The sequence below is a fragment of the Danio rerio genome, chromosome 10 (genome assembly GCF_049306965.1).
Source record: "Danio rerio strain Tuebingen ecotype United States chromosome 10, GRCz12tu, whole genome shotgun sequence".
In the NCBI taxonomy this organism is placed as follows: Eukaryota; Metazoa; Chordata; class Actinopteri; order Cypriniformes; family Danionidae; genus Danio; species Danio rerio.
In genome coordinates, this window is record NC_133185.1 from 30,141,288 (window position 1) to 30,162,967 (window position 21,680).

At 37.8% G+C, this 21,680-nt stretch overlaps 1 protein-coding gene across 3 annotated transcripts in view; it reads right to left on the reverse strand.

Annotated features, from left to right (window-relative positions):
• fat3b (FAT atypical cadherin 3b) overlaps window positions 1–21,680 on the reverse strand; it is a 114,095-nt gene that overhangs the window by 58,252 nt on the left and 34,163 nt on the right. For all 3 annotated transcript variants that reach the window (XM_017358051.4, XM_017358050.4, XM_009305303.5), the window contains exons 5-14: window positions 14,164–14,478; window positions 13,834–14,044; window positions 10,845–10,916; window positions 10,097–10,233; window positions 9,395–9,670; window positions 6,923–7,133; window positions 2,612–6,700; window positions 1,934–2,130; window positions 1,613–1,766; window positions 735–968 (exon numbers count right to left, since the gene is read on the reverse strand). In XM_017358051.4, coding sequence (XP_017213540.3) covers window positions 735–968; window positions 1,613–1,766; window positions 1,934–2,130; window positions 2,612–6,700; window positions 6,923–7,133; window positions 9,395–9,670; window positions 10,097–10,233; window positions 10,845–10,916; window positions 13,834–14,044; window positions 14,164–14,478 — 5,896 coding nt within the window. The remainder of the gene's footprint in view (window positions 1–734; window positions 969–1,612; window positions 1,767–1,933; window positions 2,131–2,611; window positions 6,701–6,922; window positions 7,134–9,394; window positions 9,671–10,096; window positions 10,234–10,844; window positions 10,917–13,833; window positions 14,045–14,163; window positions 14,479–21,680) is intronic.

A 21,680-nucleotide genomic window follows, 5' to 3' on the forward strand; every position in this document is an offset into this window, starting at 1 on the left:
TAGCTTATTTAGAGGTTTAACTTCCAAACAGAACCCTGTTTTGTTGTAACTTTGTTTGTAACTTGTTTTAGTGTTTCTCAACCATGTTCCTGAAGTCCTACCAACACTGCAGGTCTTGGATGTCTCCTTTGTCTATTATGCCCATTACAGGTCTTTCAGTCTCTGCTAATGAGCTGATGATCTGAATCAGGTGTGTTTGGTTATGGAGACACGGCAAGTGTGCAGAGCATAGTGGTCCTCCAGAAACGTGGTTGAGAAGCTCTAACTTAATTGATTTGTAAATAAATCTTTGAACTTCACTCTGTTTGTGGTGTTGTGAATGGTGCCAGTTTAGTGCTCTTTATATAAATTGAACCACTATTGTTGCCTTCCACGTATTCCCCCAGACCTGTGTTGTAGACATTGATGGTAAATCATGAAGGCCATTAGCTGCAAATTTATTATAAGCTTTTTTTAGGTTTGTGCTGGAGCTGCTGATAACTTGTGTCAGGCAATTTGGAATGGTTTTCCTTTAGTAAGATATTAACTTCATTTAGCATACACTTTGATCCATGATACTACAAAGCTTCATTAACAAACAGATATAATATAAAAGTTACTAAAGCTTAAAGGAGAGCTGTGTTTAAGAGAAATGGGGTTAAAATACAGCTAAAAAAATAAAGATGTGGGGATCAATCACAAGATGCCTTTAGCATTCATTTAAACCTAACCTTAATTTTGCATGTATGATTTACCTTCATCTGGATCATTAGCCTGAAGGCGTGTGAGCAAGGCCTTGGGTGCTGCACTTTCATATACACTCGCCATGAACCGTGTGAAAGCAAATGATGGGGCATTATCATTAACATCCAGAATGGTCAAAGAAATTTCAGAGCGACAAAAAAGGCCTCCACCATCGGTAGCCTGCGCTATCAACATATAACCTGCAGTTCTCTCGCGGTCCAACAAAGCGGCCGTCTTTAGTTCACCTGGCAAAAATAGAGAAGCATAATAAAAATGCAGAACCATGGGCCAGAGCTGCATTAAGTAAAAAGTAAAGTGAGATGAATAAATGATACTGTAAATAATGAATGATGGTCCTAACTTTTTTGTGTGTCATAAATGTTTCATTCAATCAAGCCTCGTGACGTCAATGAGGTAATTACTAAATCAATGCAATATATCAAAGAGATGCTTTAAACTTCCTAGTCAATTTGGGATAACTACAAGCTGTATTTAAGCCATATGAACACTTAAATGTACCAAATTAAGTCAATTAAAGTAAAGGTTGGAATACACAACATGAGTTTTAAAATCTGAAGAGGTTTTAAAACAATATGCATAATACATTTGGCAACTATGTAAACGGCTACATAAAAATAAAACATCAGCTTGTCCTAAATATTAGCTACAATATTAAACTTGTATGAAATGTTCTAAAGAAAATAATAATAGTCAAAAAAATATTTATTTTCATCTGACAACTCAAAATCTACAGAAATGTTCTGGCTTGCAGCTAGTGTAGAATCCTCCAGTACAAATCTGAGCAAAAGTTGTGTAGTGTATTCAAGCTGATTTAAGACACTGAATTATGAAATGTGTCAAAAGTACGTCAAAGGTAGCACAGAAATACCAGAATTTGCATCCATGAAAAAATCTTCAACACCAATGCCAAACAGAGAGTACTGAATTTCTGCATTGGCGCCAGTGTCCAAGTCTGTTGCTCCAACTTTCAGAATAGCAGTATTAACAGCCACATCTTCTGGAAATGAGGCCTTATATTCAGCCTAAAACATAAAAAAATAAAATAAATAACAATAATAGGAGTACTTAATTATAAGAACAAAATGCAAAACAAGACTTCATTTAGATCAGTATGCAAGCAATAAACATGCCAGTTGTTAACTTGGGTTGTATTAAACGACAAATGTCAGTCTAAATCAATTGCTCAGACCTGATTGCAGATGGGGCTGTTGTCATTGGCATCCATGACAGTGACCTCCACGCCTATGCGGGTTACAAACAGGCCGTCGCTGGCTGTGATATTGAGCAGGTATTGATCCTGCTCCTCTCTGTCCAAAGGCCGCTTCACGTAAACCTTCCACTCACCCTGAATAGGAGCCAGCGCAAACACTCCCTTGGGGTTTCCTCCTGAGACAAAAAGATGCCCACAGAATCGAGATGCAGGAACAAAACAGATTTGTAAAGCTCTGCACAGTCACCAAACAACTTTATATTTAATTATTATAGTATAATGTTGTATTTAATTTGCTAATATATATATTTTTTCATAAACTGTATTGAACACATCAAATTAGAATGTGTGCTAACAACCATCAAAATAACTAAGAGCATGCTAAGTGAACCAAAACACTTAGGGACACTCTCGGAGAGGGTATATAAAGTATCTCACGTTATTGGAAACAATAAACTGAGCTTAATTCTAACAATCTGTTCACATCCCCAGATGGGCTTTAAACAAAGTAATGTGACACATAAAGCAGATGGCTCTTTACTCATATAGCTTTTGCACACTTAGTTCATTAAATTAAACCCTTTCAATGTGATTATCTTTCCCGGAGAGCCTCCATAAACCATAAATCATCCTCCAGTGGCCTACTTTAATACACACCTGTGATATGGAAGCTGACAAGCCGATTCTGATCAGAGCTGTCTCCGTCACGAGTGCTCAGCACCGAAACCACCTCCCCCAGTGGGTCACTCTCTCGCACTGCACCTCTGTAATACTCCCTCTCGAAAGTGGGGGGGTTGTCGTTGACGTCTGCTATTGCAACAGTTACTACAGCTGTGGAGGAAAGCGAGACACCCTCACCTAGATCAGACGCCACAACGTTAAAGGTGTAAGATGGGCACATTTCATGGTCTAGGTCACCGAGAGTAGTGATCCAACCAGTCTTGCTGTCGATAACAAACATTGCACCAGCAACAGATCCACTTGCTTTTTCCTGCTCTTGGTTTAGGGTTGGGCCAAGGCTGTAATTAACTTGTCCATTAGAGCCCCAATCAGGGTCGAGTGCTCGTACCTGGATAACTCGAGTACCTCTAGGCATGCCTTCCATGACCATGGCCACATAAGAACTGGTTTCAAATAATGGTTTGTTGTCATTCACATCAAGCACCTTGACTTCTACATCTACTACAGACATGGACTCCACCAGTGCCTGCCTCATGGTGGCTGCAACTTTGAAATGGTAAATGTTTGTAAGTTCATAGTCAAGGGGGCTAACAAGCCTTAGAAGTCCTGTTTCTCTCTCAACCAAAAATGTACCACTCTGGTTACTCTCCCCAGTCTCCCCATTTACCACAGAAAATAAGGCAGTCTGCCCAGGACTTAAATACACTGATCCTAAGGCTGTCCCAACAGGTGTGTCCTCTGGGACTGTGAAAGAGTACTGGGGTTGGGAGAAAGAGGGTACGCTTGCATCAGGTGGCAAGACATGAATAAATGCAGACACAAGAGAATGTTTGGCTGGGACACCTCCATCAGTAGCTTTGACAAAAAAGGACAGTACCGTTCCTCTGAGATGTGCCAAGCTTCCTTTTGTGACCATCCACCCACTGTCAGGCTCAATCTCCAGCACATCTACTAGGGGGAGCCTTGCTTCGCTGTACAGAGAGTAGGCAACTCTGCCATTGTCACCAGAATCTGGGTCCTGAGCCTGGATCTGAGTCACCAGTGATCCCATTGGCACATTAGCTTTTATGCTAACTCTATACTCCATAGCCCTAAAACGTGGAGCGTTATCATTCTCATCAGCAAGAATTACCCTAACAGTGCAGAAGGATGCTCTTCCCCCTCCATCAAGTGCCATAACAGTCAATACAATGTCTCGGTTTATTGGGTTCTCTCTGTCAAGTTTCTGAGCGGTTGTTATCAGGCCATCAGCTCCAATGTTGAATTGACTCTTTCCAAGATCATTGATGAAGGAGTACATGATCTGGCCAAAAATCCCAGAGTCCTCATCTGTGGCACGCACCTGAATGACTCTGGAACCAGCAGGGGCATTCTCACGGACCTCTGCCAAATAAAACCTCTGACTAAAAACAGGGCTGTAAAGGTTGGCCCCCATCACTCGAATGTTCACTTGTGCAGTGTTGGTGAATACCCCATCTGATACGGACACATTGAGGTTGTATGTTGGCCGCATTCCCTGTCTGCGCTGACTAGACAACGAGATGACACCTGTCTGTGAGTCTATTATGAAGTTCATTTTTTCATCTCCAGAGAGTATGCTGTACCTCAAACTCTCAGCGTCCGAACTGTCTAAATCAGAAGCTTGGATGCATGTCACAATGTGCCCTCTGGGAGCCAGTTCACTCACAAAGGCTTCGTAAAGTGGTTGGTTGAAGGATGGTGGGTTGTCATTCACGTCACTCAAAAAGACGGTGACCGTGACCTCACAGTTCTGGGATGGGGAACCGTTATCTGTTGCCCTAACAATAAAGCTGAAGCTTGATGTAAGTTCATAGTCCAGAAGACGAGCTGTTAGCAGAAGTCCACTGGTACTGTCAATGTGGAAGTAATCTGTGCTGTTAAATCCATCAGAAAGTATTTCATAGCTGATCACATTGTTTTTTTCAGAGTCCTTGTCTGTTGCCAAGAGCCGTATCACACTTGACCCAATCATTGTGTTTTCTGGTAAAGTTGTAGAGTATGAGGTATTTCGAAATACAGGAGCATTGTCATTTACGTCCACAACAACTATGTCCACGTCTACTTCAGATCTAGCTCCAGTTAGAGTGTCTGTAGATCTTATGGTTAGTCTGTAATTGGATGTGGTCTCATAGTCTAAAGGATATATGACACTAATTACACCACTGTCAAAGCCAATGTCAAACTGAAAGTAGGGATCCCCTTCTACGATAGTGTATATAATGTTTTGGCCTTCTGGACTTGTGGCGTTTATGCATAAAATGGGGGTGGACACCCCAATGTCCTCTCTTACTGATATGCCATAAAAAGACTTGTCAAACACAGGCATGGCCTTGTTCACAACTGTAACTGGAAGCTCAGCTACCGTGAAGAGGGAGGGGTAGCCTGCATCACGTGCAAGGACGACAAGTGGATATTCAACATTAGACAAGTCTGCATCAAAGATCTTTTTAAGAGTAAGATCCCCAGTGAGCTTGTTCACTTCAAAATGAGGATGGTTCTCCTTCAGCTCGTAATACACAGCGCCGTTTATTCCTTTGTCCAAATCTGTCGCCGACACCTGGAAGATGGATGAGCCAGGCTGTGCGTCAACCTGCACGGCAGCATAATATGGGAGGCCTACAAATTCAGGGGCATTGTCGTTAACATCCTCAACTTCTACTCTGACGGTTACTCTAGCAACTCGCAGCTGGTCATATTCTCTACTCGCCTCTACCACCAGTTCATACAATTCCTGTTGTTCTCGATCGAAAGGGACTCCTGTGGTTTGAATAACCCCTGATGTGGGACGAATTGTAAAGCTCGTCCCTGCATTCAAAAGAGTGTACTTTAGTGGTTCATTTAAGCGGTTTCCTACAGCATTTACAATGCTCACTGTGGTAATGTTCACACTGTTTTCTAGTACCGAGGAGGAGTATGAAGTCTGACTGAAAAGGAGGCCACTGTCCATTGCCTCCCTGACTAGCACAGTAACAAGTGCTGTGCAAAAGTACCGCCCATCTGACACTTTGACATTGAAACGATAACGGTCTTTGGACAGTTTGCTGTTTTTAACAGTGAGGACCCCCGATGATGGCTCCATTTCGAAGTGCTCCAAGTTGCTATCAGCCAAATAATACATTAGATCAGTGGTCATGTCTGGATCAGTGGCTTCTACTCTCAGAACCTCAACCCCAACATATGTTGGAAGAAGCAAAATAGTCTCATAAGCTTCTTGTGAGAACTGAGGGGGAGAGTCATTGATGTTCACAACCCTGATTAGGACCTTGGCTGGCTTCTCTGCTGTTAGCTGAGGCCTGCCACAGTCCCTCACATTTACAGAAAAATAAAAAGAGCTGAAGGTTTCGTAGTCCAGCTTGGCTATAGTTCTGACAGAACCTGTTCCCGAATCCACGGTAAAGAACAATTTAGCTGTGTCCTCCACAATCTGGAAGACTAGGAGGGCGTTGTGATTCTTGTCAGCATCTGTGGCTTCAATTACCAAGGGCTTTCCATCCTCTGTCATCACCACACTATTGATGTGGGCTGCCTCACTGATGGTTCCTGTATATGTGAGATGCTGGAAAACGGGAGGATTATCATTTTCATCAACCACTTGGATGCAGACAGTGACACTAGAGGCAATCCCGGCCATGTTAACAGCCTGGATGACCAGTATGTATGAGGAGGTCATCTCAAAGTCAAAATCCTTTTGTGTTGTGATGACACCTGTGTAACGATTAATTTTAAACCTCCTCTCGTCATTTCCTTCTTTAATGTCATAAATCAGCATAGATCGGCTGATTGCACACACAATTATGACAAAAGTCCCGACAGCCACATTCTCTGTGATCTCAGCCTGGTATTCTTGTTGGGCAAACTTTGGACTGGAGAAATCAGACAGAGAGATGGCGATCCTACAAGTAGTGGTACTACTTAACGGCGGGGTACCTCCATCTGTGGCTCTTACAGTAAGGGTATAAAAACCCACAGTTGTAAGGTCCAGCTCTCTGGCTACTGAAATGATGCCAGATAGTGGATCAATTCCAAATATGCCACCAGTGTTGCCTGAGGAGGAAAAAAAAACACACATGCCTTTCAGTTTGTGATGAAAAGGGGCAGATAAAGGATAAATCAAAAGATAAATCTTAAGATGCATGACATGTTAAAAGAATGAGCTAATGCATCACACTCAGCGGCACAGACAATCCGTTTTACTCAAAACAGCTGAACAATGGAAATGTTATCCGGGAGTGTAATAAATTCCAAAGCCGAGAACAAAGTGTTTACCTGCATCAATTGAGTATACTATCTCTCTGTTTCTCCCAAAGTCTCTGTCCAGAGCGATCACCTGCAAAGCTGATGTTCCTGGAGGGGCTGATTCAAACACTGTACTATCATAATTAGTTTGAGTAAAAATGGGAGGCTGGTTATTGGCATCCTCCAAAGTCACAATAATCCGTGCCAAGTCTCTGTAATATGGAAATTCCTGATCTTTCACCTGGAAAAAAAACAGATGACAGGAAAGAAAGAGCAGCAGAGCTGAGAAGAACACTAACAGTTGTTCCATTGAAAAGATATGTGAGGAATAAAGCAAAAGCAGAAGAAAGAAGTAAAAATAGACAGAAATAAACCATTAAAATAAAACATCTGATATGCTCAACTTTATTTAACAATATTTATATTTATCTTACATACAATACACTGTAAATTCTGTAGGGTTCAAGAGTCCATCATTTAAATGTTTTATTTTTTATTTTTTGAAAATGTATTTTTCTCATGTAAATATTTAACTCTGGATCAAACAAATCATAAGATTTTTTTTTCATTACACATTGATTCTGTTAAAATAGCAAATGCTAAACAAAATAAAAGTATGCATTTTTTTTCTTTATTGCACCCTGAGTTTTTAGTTGTTGTTCACCGCACACTCAACAAAATTAGCATGTTTTTTAAAAATTATTGTATTAACCCAGTGTTGCATTACACACTGCCATAGACACTTTTGTTCATCATAAAAAAATTGCAAAGGGCTTTGTGATTTTTTTCACAACAGATTCATTCATATACATCAGACTCAGGGATCTATCATTCACCCGGCGCCAGGGCTTAATTTGTACACGCTGGATCTGGAACCTTTAAAATCCGATCCGGCACCTCATTTTACCGATCCCTCTCCTCAATCGCCCTCCTCTTACGTCTGCTGTTCACTTTCACTTTCTACCGTGACTCCCCAACCCTCTTCACTTTTGTCCATGGCAACCCCCTTCCTCCACAACATGCTGTATCCATTACCCTGATCTGTTCCGGGACCTCGCAATTCACAAATTAAGCACTTCTCGCCACAATAAGGCGCAAGACGTGTTTGGCGCGATTTGTTGCTATTTACAGACCAGCGCAACCCTAATTTTCATGTTTTTGCACCACGTTGTTTAAATAGCAAATCAATTTGTGCCACTTTGTGGACTCATGGGTGTTCCGATCTGAAAAAAGGGTGTTAAGGAGCATTGTTGGCACATTGCTATTTTGAGAAACTGAAATAGACTGCACTATTGACCATCTAAAAGCTAGTTTTTATGCTGACAACATTTGTATAACGTTATTATTATTGGTTGCAGTATTTATTATATGCTTTATTTATAGCACTGATATATTTCTATTTGTTTTAAGAAAAACAAGTTTAGATTTGCCCATCTGTTGGGTTTTGGAGTTGTATTTGTCACCATATGCAGCATAGGAACATGAGGTGTGTTTGGATATAACTCAGTTTTTTGACTACACTACAATATTATTGTTCATTTATTCGTTTGCTGGAAATTAGAACTATATTTAGAAATAGTTGACACAAATCTTTGCGCTTAACAAACAAAATTAAATATGTTGGCTAATGGATGTCTTTAGTGGAGTGTGTACAACAATGTTTACTTACTTCACAAAAGAAAAGGACTAAAGTAAAGAGCAAAAGTAAAGTAAGGAGAAAGTGAAGGTCGGATGGAGAAGGCTTGTTCTTTATCCTCATGCTGCAGATGGTCTTTTTAACTGTTTTCTCGATAGTAAAGCATTTAGTTTTTCCACATACAAAGTCTGCCATGTAAACAGCAAATGCGTCTTGGCGTGACGCAACTGACTCTTAAAGGCAATGGGAGATGTGACTCTAATAGGTTTAATGTGCTCATTGTGCTCAAAACACACCCATAACTCATTAAGAGAATAAGCACAATCCTGTTAGACCATGTGCTGGGATTCAAAGCATATTTTTTCATCCTTAAAATAGCATAAGTGGATTCGGCCACATGCCCTTAATGCTTTTCCTCCATGCGCTTTAGACTTTGTGCCTAGATCGTTAAAATAGAGCGCTCAGTGTGTAAGGTTTCTGTGCATGACACATCTTTAGGATAACAAATATTTAAAAAAAAAAAACTCTTACTTCAGCTTAGTCCCTTATTTATTAAACCTTATTTATCACCCACAGCAGAATGAACCACCAATTACTATGGCATATGTTTTATGTGGCGGATAATATGATAAAGACATTAGAAAATTTCAGACTCAGTGTGCAAAGACCTAAATTCATAATAGTATTAAACACAAAATATATAATTATGTTTAATTTTACATGTTTTTCTGATCTTTAAAAAAAAAAATCAAATAGTGTAGCAACTACTCTCAGACCCTATTGCATGTCAAAAGTAAAATACTTATCAAATCTATCAATTAATAGCAACCTTCATTAAGCTGCATAAGAAAATGGTTGTTTCTTACCATAATAGTAAGAATGTGCTGAGTGCGGGCCTCATAGTCCAGTCGATCAGCTGTGTACATAACACCAGTACCAGGATTGATCCTAAACATCCGCATGCTGGCTGGATCAACGCTGCTATGAATAGAGTAGCTTAATTTTGCCCGTTCATCCCTATCCCTGGCCCTGACACGCAAGACCTCAGTGTCGGCTGGTGTATCCTCAGACACCAAGACTTCATACGTGTGCTCCGAGAAAATGGGAGTGTTGTCATTGCTGTCCGAAACCTTTATGTAAATCTGTAGATGCAGGAGACAAAGAGCCATTCAGCTTTTCACTGTGAAGTTCATCTAATGTAAACAGATACCTACAAGCAATCTACACATCTGCAATCTGTACTGATGTCAAAGCAGCTTAAATTAGAAATGGAAAATGCACATGTTAAAGTGACAATACAATGTGGGTTTCTGGGACACTGGAATACACAGCCGCCCCCTGGCAGAACTGAAGACGTATTCAGAGCAGATTAAATAGATATCTCTTTCACAAAGCAACAGTACATTCATAGAATTAGATAAAAGCTGGCATGCTGCTTAAAATCCAAGAGATGATTCTCTCTCGGATATTTCAACCGCAGCTGACAGAACCATTTTTTTTATTGCAAAGTTAGCAGTCATAAATCTGTTACGGATAGTTCTGGGATGTTTGCGTAACTAATAATATACCTGTGTAGTGGCAGTGTTTGTCCCATCTGTCACCTGTACTGTCATGTTGTATAGAGACTGCGTCTCCGCATCTAGAGGTCTTGCTATTACTATGGTTCCAATGCCTCTCTGAATATCAAACGGTCCATCATAGTTACCTATTAAAACAAGAAATCACAGTTAGCGTGATCTGAAAAATGAGAAGTGACAGAAAATGCACTGCATGCGTTCATTTATCCAACGAAGAGCTAAAGGATTTGCAGAAAAGGATCAAGGTAAACACTTAACCAATCACACTGCCATGTGCTTCTGTGAGAAATACATTTTTTATGATTCACAGCGATTCATCAAAGTTTCACAGCTTTCGAAACATCCACCGCTTGATGTTGGGATCTTTCCCATCAGCCTCGGGACTCTTATCTTCGACTTCCACAAACATCTGTGTCAGGTTCAGGCCTCTCCACGGCAGATTCGCAAAATCATTAATTCAGGTCCATTCTGACGGATAAGGGCATACTTGCGGAGCATCTTTAGTATTCATTGCATGCATCTGTTCCAATTCCACTCAATTTCCACTGCACTTAAGTGAGATCAGAAGACCCAAAGTCTGGAAGGTATCTTAGCACTCAAAGTGTTTACAGGATTGAGCGCTTCACGTTTGCCTTGCGGCAAAGGGAGTTTTTAAAGCGAGAATCTAAAAGTATCAGATAAACTAGCCAAACCCTTCACACACAGGAAAATAGCTACAAAATACTGACAGTTAGCCTACCACTGTCAGATGAACAGTTTGCGCCACAGGAGCTTTGCGGGATATAAAACTTCTCCCGTGACGTTCGTCCACCTTCACAGAGAGAGAGAGAACAACACACACAGAGAGAGAGGAAAAACAGAAAATGTATGTCAAGAGATCATATTAAAAGTAGAGTTCACATAAAAATGATCTCATCGTTTATTCTCCCTCATGTGGTTTTAAACATTTATGAGTTTCCTACTTCTGTCTAACACAAAACAAGAGATTTTGACAAATGCTGGTTGCTGGCACCCATCAACCTCCATAGTTGGAAAAAAAAAAATGTTATAAACCATTTTAAGGGATGTAAACAAAAACAATGGTCCCAACGTATTTCCTGTTTCACATTTTAATTACTGTAGCTTCCAAGAATCCAAAAACAGCTATATATAGATAAATAATGTTATGATAGCTGTTTTAATATTAAAAAGGTATGATTGAATTGCCTCTTGTTACAGGTATGAAATATTATTATAACAAGCAGGAAATGTTACGAGCCAGTGACATGACCGCATTGAAATGGTCAATAGAAGTCAATGAGTGCATCTTCTTCTGTGTTCAGCAGAAGAAAGAAATTAAAATTGGTTTTGAACAAGTGAGGAATAGATAAATAATGGCAGAATTGCCATTTTGAGTGAACATTTTTTTTCTCCAAATTGTTGTGTAATGACAATGGAATGACACAATAAGATAGTACTGAACCACTGAAATGTACTTTGTTTATAAGGAAGGGATGTACAGATCTAATCGGGCCCGATCACGCAGTTTCAGACTGTATATTAAATTAAATTAAATTAGCAAAATTAAATATAAAATAGATATCTCAAACTGTCACCTGTGTTATTTTTTTGCTCATGCATTTGCGCTTGTATATCCAATGGTTATAATGCCCACAACACTTGCGCTTTCACGTTTATGTAACTCAAGAACTGTGTTGTTTCATTTTAAATAAGTAGTTTAAACAAGCAGCAAACATTTATTTTTTAGTGCATGTGGTTTCAACAACATGCCTGTAGCCAGCCTGGTGAATGTTGTGGTTCCTTTTTTTAAAATGTGGACCTTTTTGCAGTTATACGCCTCTTTTTTGTTATGATGTTTAAATACTAATTTTAGTGATATTTTAACTGAATTAGCTAGTTGGATGGTCATTATAACCACACTTTCGATGTCCCAAAAATTTCCAAAAAATTTAGAATAAAGAAATATTAATAAAATCTTAATTTTAAAATACAAATTAGAAAAAAAATAAGTTTTAAATCTGTTTTAGTTTTAAATTAAAAACTTGAATTTTATTTAATTAAAAAATACCCGATTGTCATTTATTAGGCAAATAATCAACTGGCCGAAAGCACAACTTTCAACTTTCCTCAGTCAGAATTTGGCCATTTCAAAGAAAAAAAAAATAAACATATTAATAATTAATGACCTTTATGATTTTTCTAGCCTTTCTTGTAAAAAAAAAATAAAAATAAAAATTTGAAATGTATATGAAATTTAAAAAACTTATATTTGATTGCAAATTAATGGATAACAATTCATTTTATATGAGCCTCTTTTGGTGGTTCACACCTTTTTATTGGTGATTGGTCATATTTTGGTTAAAAAAAACTCCAATACATAGAAAATAAGTTACTTGTAAATGTTTTAAAAACAATACAGTACCTAAAGAAGACTTCACTTACATCAGATTGTGTGTTTTCTTGCACAGCTGGATGCTGGACTCATGAAAAATAATAGTTTGCATTGGCCAAACTAAGTCACACTGTAATAAATAAACTGTAATAAATACTGTAACGTTAGTGCAAACTGTGGTGCATTGTGATGGTGACAAGCCTTTTGAATGATTTGCTTATTACAACAGTAGTGTCGTAACACAGCATCAATACAATGACAGTTTAATTCAAGTAATTATTTATAGTTTGCTTTCATACACTATAGTATTTACTATAGTATTTTTTCATGTAACATAGCTTATACATTATATACCGCCCCGATGACAGGCAAATATATTTTAATTTTGTAGAAAACTCTGCCCTCTTGATGATATAAGGATCATGCCCAACATATGTGGCTATTTTCTAATTATATCTCTTTTGAAATATGGTATAAATTGCAAAAATACGGACTTTAGTTTTTGTTTCCCTTTTTGTATTTTACTTCCTGCACTCCATCTGAATTTTGCGTGTCACCAGAACCACGTGATTAAAGACAACCCACACTTTATCCCTGTTTCATTTAAAATTTATTACACATAACTAAATTTCTAAACTAATTAGTTTTCTGTTCTTTGTATGCATAGGTTACTTTGTTTATTACTGACATCTGGTGAAAATTTCAAGTCAACAACACCTTTAGAAATATGTTTTCTGAGAGAAATGGTCACGTAATCAATTCCTTTTTGTACAGGCTGTATGCTTGTTTGTTATTTGACTCTCAAATTGGCAGTAGCTGTTGACTTGCATTTTATGAATCCACCCTTTAAGCAGAACAAGGACATAAAACCACTATTTTTAAACACATATTCATTTGGAACTTTCCCAAATGAATTTGCACAAGCGTGGGACAACATCTGCAATGCTCAGCAAAATCCCAACCACCGAGAGGATTTAATCAAAATGACCCTCTTTGCATATTTAAGTTGACTAACTTCATCATCCACGCATCTTCTGTTGTCCAACTACAGCATGTGCAGAAAATATAGGTGCAAATGATAAATACGTAGAGCAGTTTAATGCAACGAGCAAATGGAGTAAATCATTGTCAGCACAGTTTACTGAAGACGTCCACTCCATTAAATTGCATTTACATTTGTTCATTTATCCGAAACGGTTTTATCCGAAGCAACTGAGGAATGCTACATCGCAGGTGATTTATCCTAAGCGGACAGTAACATCAGTAATACCAGGGACATTAAAGTTTGCAACCCTGTTTAATTTATGACTGGAACTGCTGCATTATTGATGCTCACCGATGATGTCGAACCATAAAGGGGTTTCTGTCTGCCAAACCGAGACCACTCCAACTGACTCATACACTTTAGCGTTTTCCACCACTGTGAAGTTGTAAACGGCTGCAGTAAATCGCAAGGCTAGTGGCGAAGGCACGGGCTTCCGAATCCATTCAACATGCAAACGGGCCGTCGACCACTTCTGAGGGGTCCCATTGTCAATGGCTTTTATCTGAGCGGGGCAGAGAAAAATATGAAGCAGAAAGAGCTGAAAACTTATTCTGCTAAAGCTTCACATGAAAAAAAAAAGTCTCAATATGCACTTAAGTAGACATCTGTCTGGTGCTTTACCGTTAGAATATCATAGCCACCAGCCGTGACCATCTTCTTGGAATAAACCATGGCTGTTTTAGCATCGATAACAAATTTGCCGTCATCATTTCCATCCACGATGCTGTACGTGAGGTCTGCGTTGGATCCTTCGTCTCGGTCGTAAGCGAAGACTCTGTAGACTGGGTCTCCGCGTTTGTTTCGATCCCGCTCTGGAAGGCTGATTCGATAAATAGACTCTTTGAATTCAGGAGTGTTGTCATTTTCATCTTGGACATGCACGATCACCCAGACAGTGGACTGCCTGAAGATCCCTCCTCCATCCATGACTGTGACCTAGATAAACAGGCATAAACAAAATTAGGATGAAAAATGCACAGCTTCTGAGGATAAAGTAGGCAGTGGGTTTTAATTTCAGTGGCAATGTTAACAGGTCAGTGCAGCTATGAGTTGACTTTCTGAAGGTCCTTATTTACTATTCAAACGTTCACTCATTCATCAATGTTCATGTATTTTGTCTTATGTCTATATTCATTCTTTAAATGTGCTGCTGTTGACAGTTTGAGGTCAGTAAGATCTTGACTTGAAATAAATTAATACATTTTAGCAAGGACAAAGTAAATAAGAATCTGACAATAAAGACAGATATGACAAAACAACAAAAGCATCTTTCAAGCACTAAAACAATACAAGTCTAATAATAAAATTTTTTTTTTTTTTACTTGCAAAACAGAATGTGTCCTTTATTTTCCACAATCATATCCACAGTCACAGTCATATCACTCTGCAGCCCAAGAATGGTTACTCACTAAAGCTACGCAGGGCTGAGCAGGGCCGAAGTGGGACTCCTTTTCAGCCCTGGAGTTTCAAGTCTTAGACCGGGCCACCTCAGTTCACGTCTGACTATATTAAAATAAGGTCATTTTCAATTCAGTTTCTAATTACACCATCACGTCTTTTGAAAGAAAACAGCTGCTTTAGAACTTCAAACGTTCAACAACCTTACAGTTTTATATGTCTTAACAATAAATGAAAAAAAAAAAAAAGAATAACTGAGGTGAGATTAGAATACGGATAGACGGCGTCATAACGCAACATGCTGACCTCTGGACCACAATGGCGCTGTTACAATTGTGTGGCCGGAATGATAGAGTCTGGTCAGTACCTGGATGGGAGACCACATGGGAAAACTAGGTTGCTGTCGGAAATGGTGTTAAATGGGCAGCAATGGGGGCACTCAACCTGTGGTCAGTGCGAGTCCTAATGCCCCAGTAAAAATGAAGGGGTCACCATACTGTCAGTGGGATAAGACGTTAAACTGAGGTCCTGACTCTCTGTGGTTATTAAAAACCCTATGGCACTTTTCGTAAAGAGTAGGGGTGTAACCCCGGTGTCCCTCAATCGGCCCTTACGATCACGGCCTCCAAACCATGCTCATCCACTGAATTGGCTTTATCACTATCTCTACACTCCACCAATAGCTAGTGTGGGGTGAGCGCACTGGCGCTGTTGTCCTGTGGCTGCTGTCACATCATCCACATCATCATCTCTACGTATTTATCAATACTTTATGTGTTTTTTGAATATAAGATAACTGTTATACATTTTGTTTGATGTAGACTTCAAAATGTGATGTATAATTATATAATTATACACAAACAAGTGTTGGACAATGAAATGTTTTGCAGCCAATACAGTATCAATTCAACTTGAGAGTAACAGATACAAGTCCTGCACAGTGGCCGGGGGGATTTTGAGGCATTCTTCTTGTAGAATAGTGACAAACTATCACTGATCCACTCCCATCCTTTACACTGGATATGCAACAGTCTGGGGTGCATTTCCGAAAACCTTGGTTAGCCAACTAAAGTCACAAGTTGTGTCGTTACAAACATTGTTTGTTGATTGAGCGTTTCCCAAATTTATAGTTCCATTGAACATTCACAAACTGCATTACAAACTTGTATGCTTGCGACCTTCACCAGCTGTAGTTAGCAACACAGTTCCTGGCGGTGTTCTATTCCCAGTTATCCCCCTATGCCCTATTCCTTTAGAAAATTCTAACATTTAAAATTGAAATATTAAAAATTAAAAAAATAATAAAAAAAGCATTAATGCCATCACTCTTATGTGTAATTTGCTTTAAAAGTATTTTTACAGTTCAGTTTTAGCAATCTTCATGTTTACAATTGCACACCCTTCACAAAGCACTTTGAAAACATTGTTGTCATTTTGAACAGCCGCGGCTCATGATGAAGGCTATAGGTGACCTATTATTAAAAGCTGAATTTATGTTACGTCTCCAAAGCTTGTGAAAACAAAAAACAAAGCATACGTTAATGCTTTTAATTTATAATAGGTTATTTATTAAGTATCTGTACTTTACATAACATGGGCCTGTTGGTTAGAACATGTAAAAGTAAACTTAAAAAATAAATAAATAAACATCCTACTTAATAATAATAATAATCATCATCATCATCATCATCATCATCATCATCATCCTGCGCCACTACCCCGCCCTCATCCTTGTCCTCATCATTATTATTATTTATATTATTATTAAACTAGGATTTTTTACATTTCCTTATAAATAATAAATCTAAAATGTTATTTCTTAATAAATCGCCTCATTTATTTATGTGATTTATATATGATATCAGAAAATGTGTTAGCTTTTGTAAGTGAACTTATGTTTTAAAATAAAATATGTAATATTTTCAATAACATTTGTAAAGGAAACATTAGCCCTATACATGTGCCATTTAAATAGATTTCAATTAATATGGAAAGCAAGTGCATGTTTTTACCAAAACTAATATTGTTTTTTTTTTTTTAAATGTGTGTGCGTGTAAAACAACATAATTTGCACAAATAAATGATGGAGTTCTTCTCGGAAGAAGTTGTTACCACTCCGTTTAGAGCATCATTATGGGTGTTTTTTACGTTATAACTAACATGGTTCAAACAATGGATCAAATGGTGCATCGTACTATAATAGTTCAGCTACGAGTTATGCCGTTGTTTGGGAAATGCACCCCTGGGTGGTTTGCTTTTTTGCGGCTTCTCTACTAAAAGTAATCTAAAGGTGGACTTATCACCATTGAAACTGAACATTTGGCATTGGCATGAGTGATCAAAGGTTAGACTATAGCAGCCCAGCCATATTGACTCTGTGGAGCTCTCAATAAACAGTTTTGCAATATACTGTAGATATACAAACAGGTCCATAAATATTGAGACATCAAAACAATTTTACAATTTTTGGCTCCATACACCAACACAATGGATCTGAAATTCAACAAACAAGATGTGCTTTAACTGCAGACTGTCAGCTTTAATTTGACATTTAATTTACATCCAAATCAAGTGAATAGTGTAAAAATTACAGCAGTTTGCAAATGTGCCTCCCACTTGTTAACACATACTGTTTTCTACACCTGATTTGGATGTAAATAACCTCAAATTAAAGCTGACAGTCTGCAGTTAAAGCACATCTTGTTCGTTTAATTTCAAATCCATTGTTTTGGGCCAAAGAGCCAAACATGTTAGAACTATGTCTATGTTCTAAAAATTTTTAACCTGACTGTAAATAAACACCTTTTCAATGTCATTACCTGCTATAACTACTTTAGATGGAATATCATAAAAATTACAAAATCTACAAGCCTTTCTTTAGTCTATAAGTCCCTTTAAAAAATATATTTAGAATATATTTCTGCAATAAAGGTGTTCAAAATCATAAAACAGTATCAAACTCAAGCTTTGAAAGCTTCACTATAAGGAAATAAATAAACAAAAATAAATAAATAAACAGATATTATATTACAGATATACTTGAATATGTGGATTATAAGGACTTTTACATACTTTAGGTTTAATGTTTGTTATAATCTAATAAAAAATTTATTATTGTGCCTTACCCTAACACTACTCCAAAACCCAACCCTCACTGTCAAAAGAATAGTTGTACAGTACACACACAATTTGTTGTTGAATTTTTGCCTGTTTATTCCTGACAATTCATTCATTCATTTTCCTTTGACTTAGTCCTTTTATTCATCAGGAGTTGCCACAGTGGAATGGACTACCAACTCATGCCCTTTCAGCTGCAACTCAGTACTGGTAAACCTGTACCTTATGTCTTTAGACTGTGGGGGACAACGAAGCAGTCGGTTGAAACCCACACAAACACGGGGAGAACATGCAAACTCCACACAGAAATGCCAACTGACCCAGCCGGGACTCAACCAGCAACCTTCATGCTGCAGTGCTAATGACTGAGCCATCATGTCACCCTCCTGACAATGTATGTAAATGGTTATAACCATACTTTGTCATTTTTGTGCAATCTTTTACTACAGAACATTGTCTATACGATATGCACACATTTAACAGTACATATCCAACATTTAAACTCATACCAAACAAATTCAGATCTACATATCGGATCTACGGGCAGCACAGTGGTGGGTAGCGATGTAACCTCACAGCTAGAAGGTCACTGGTTCGAGCCTTGGCAGGGTCAGATGGCATTTCTGTGTGGAGTTTGCATGTGTTCTGTGTGGAGTACTCCCCATGTTCGTGAGGGTTTTCTCTGGGTTTCCCTTACAGTCCAAAAACATGTGGTACATGTGAGTTGAATAAGCTAAATTGTCCGTAGGGTTTTGGGTGAATGTGAGAGTGTATGGGTGTTTCCCAGTGATGGGTTGCGGCTGAAAAGGCATCCGCTGCATAAAACATATGCTGGAAAATTGTGGCGACCCCAGATTAATAAAGGAACTAAGCCGAAAAGAAAATAAATATATGAATTTCAGACTAATATATCACAATCTTCAGCCCCCTTTTGTTTTTAAGTAACTAAATGTGTTACTTTTCCATTTTTAAGGAAAGTAATGGGTTATTTTATTTTTGCTGTTATTTTTATATCTCAGATGGGCTTAAGATTGTAATATTTTACTTTTAAAAGTAAGTTTTTCTAACTCAGTATATGACACATACATTTAAAACATCAATGAATAAATAAATCCTAGACTTTCAGTGAAAAAGGCACCCGCTCAAGACATATCAAGCAACTTGAGGATAGGCTTTTTTCACTTTCTTGGCCAGTGCCATGACCACTTAGCAGCTACGGTACCCACAACACCCTAGGAATCCCACAGAAACACCTCAGGGATATTATGGCAAGCCTATATCTCTCTTTCTTTCTGTTCATTTATTTATCTCCACCTCCTGAACATATTGCAGAGTAATTGTGTTGAGGGTATAATAATAATAAAGTTTAGATTTCATGTAAAGTTTGGTTCTAAAGTGTAGCACAAGTCAAAAGGTCTCTTTTTCTTTCTCTGTAAAGAGAGAGAAAACTGCAGCAATTAAAAAACCAACCTGCCTCTCCTCAGTTTCTACTCTGAAATAATTGAAAACCAGATCGACCACAATTTATTCATTAGGGAGAAAAAAAAAGGCACAGAGGTTCAACTGATCTCACTGTTCAACACGGCGCTACACAGGAGATTCCCAGAACTTGATCAGAGAGCGGTCACAAAAAAAATGGGCCGCAGGCAAACTGCATCACTGCAATCTCACAAGCAGCAAGCAGATCATAAAAGCCTCGCTGGACTGAATCTTTAAAGGGCTCCGTCCGCGTCAATCACTGGAGACACCAATGCCTGAGCCGCTCTCAAAAGCAAGCCACCTTGAGGGCTCTAGATGCCATATATGAACTTTGAAACTGCAGAGTGAATCATCATTTAGTGAACACAAAATCAATGGCCCTCATTCCATCCTGTCCCATGTAGAGCAGGGATCACGAGGAGCCACACCCGTCCCATTGATCCACGCTACTGTACTGCCCTCACTGACTGATCAGTAATTTAAGAGCTGCTCACCAGACTGTATGAAAATTTGCACATCTGCACGTGTTTTGATGATAAATAAGTGTCCTTGGTCGGCATGCAGTACTAGCTTTATCCTTTCTGTCACTTATATTGCACATGCAAGCGGCTTGCTTGCTGTACTGCACCTTATTTCCTAAAGGTTAGAAATGGAAATACTGTTTGGAATTTGTAAATCTATTTGTCACTCAATAATACAAATGTTTCCCCTTATATTCCAAAGAATTCCATAGGATACTGGTAGCCTCTGTGTGATTTGTTGGACAGGCAAATGTGTTCCACCAATAGATCAATAAATAAGTCAGTGTGTATCCTACATGTTAATCAATTTAATACTTGAGGCTGTGGATGGGTTGTAATTCAATTTGCTACGTCGTTATAGCAAAGTTTTGGCAATTCAGCATTTCATGAGCTTATTTTATGGTGCCCTTGAAAATTAATGGCAATCTGCAAGTTTGTTTCACACATAAGTTGAAATTTTTATTTGCACTGATGTCAATTTAAACCTGCATGTTTCTTATTTTATCAATGTACAAAAAGGACATTCTGAAGAATAATATTATTCATGTATGGCAAACCCCAGAAAGTAAAAAATAACAAAACAAAGGCAGTAAAATAGTAAACCCCATATGAATATACTAAGTTCTTTTTTTTTCTGCAATGTTACCTCAGAAAAGAAGGAATTTATGCATAAATGATACAACTTTATTTTTCAATATTGAAAACATTTAATACAAAATCGTTTAATACAAATCAATATTTGGCACAAATGATTAAAAAAATGGTCCCACTTTATATAAAGTGACCTTAACTAATATGTACTTACATAAGAATTAATAGTTTGTTACAATGTACTTATTGTGTTAATACATGTATTTACTGTGTACTTATGCTTGATAAAATACATGTATGTAATGACATCTGTAATTAACTTCTGTAATTACATTTGTAAATACACTGTTGACCATCCCTTACACTTTAACCCACCCTTAAACCTACCCATGCCATCAAACCTGTCCATAACCCAACCTCAACTCAAAAGCACCACGTGTTCTCAAATACATTATAAACACAGTAAGTACATTGTATTTATGTTTTTGAAGTAAGTACATAGTAGTTAGGGAAACTTAATATAAAGTGGGACCAAAAAATTATATATATATATAATTATATAATAAATGTTTATGTATAATAAAAATATATATAACAAAAAAAATATATATATATATTTATATATATATCAATTCAAAGTATTCCATGATTTCAGACCCTACATAATGGAGAAAAAAAATTCGGTATTTATGTATGTATGTGTGTATGTATATATGTATACACACACACACACACACACACAAGTAAACAACCCTTTTAACAAATTTATGTGGATTGAACATAAAAAATTCAAGTTTAACTAACCCTATCCCAATGAAATATTTTTTGAGTGCAGTTGTAAGAGCAAAAAATAATAACTTGACTTCTAGTTGATCATTTGGAAAAGTGACAGAAGGTAGATTTTTCCGATGAATCATTTGTTCAATTCTTTTTTGCTTTTACAATCTAAATTGTGTCAAAGTAGCTTTACATAAAAGATCATAGTAAATTGAAACAGTGTAGTTGGCTCAATTGGGCACGACCACTTTTCCA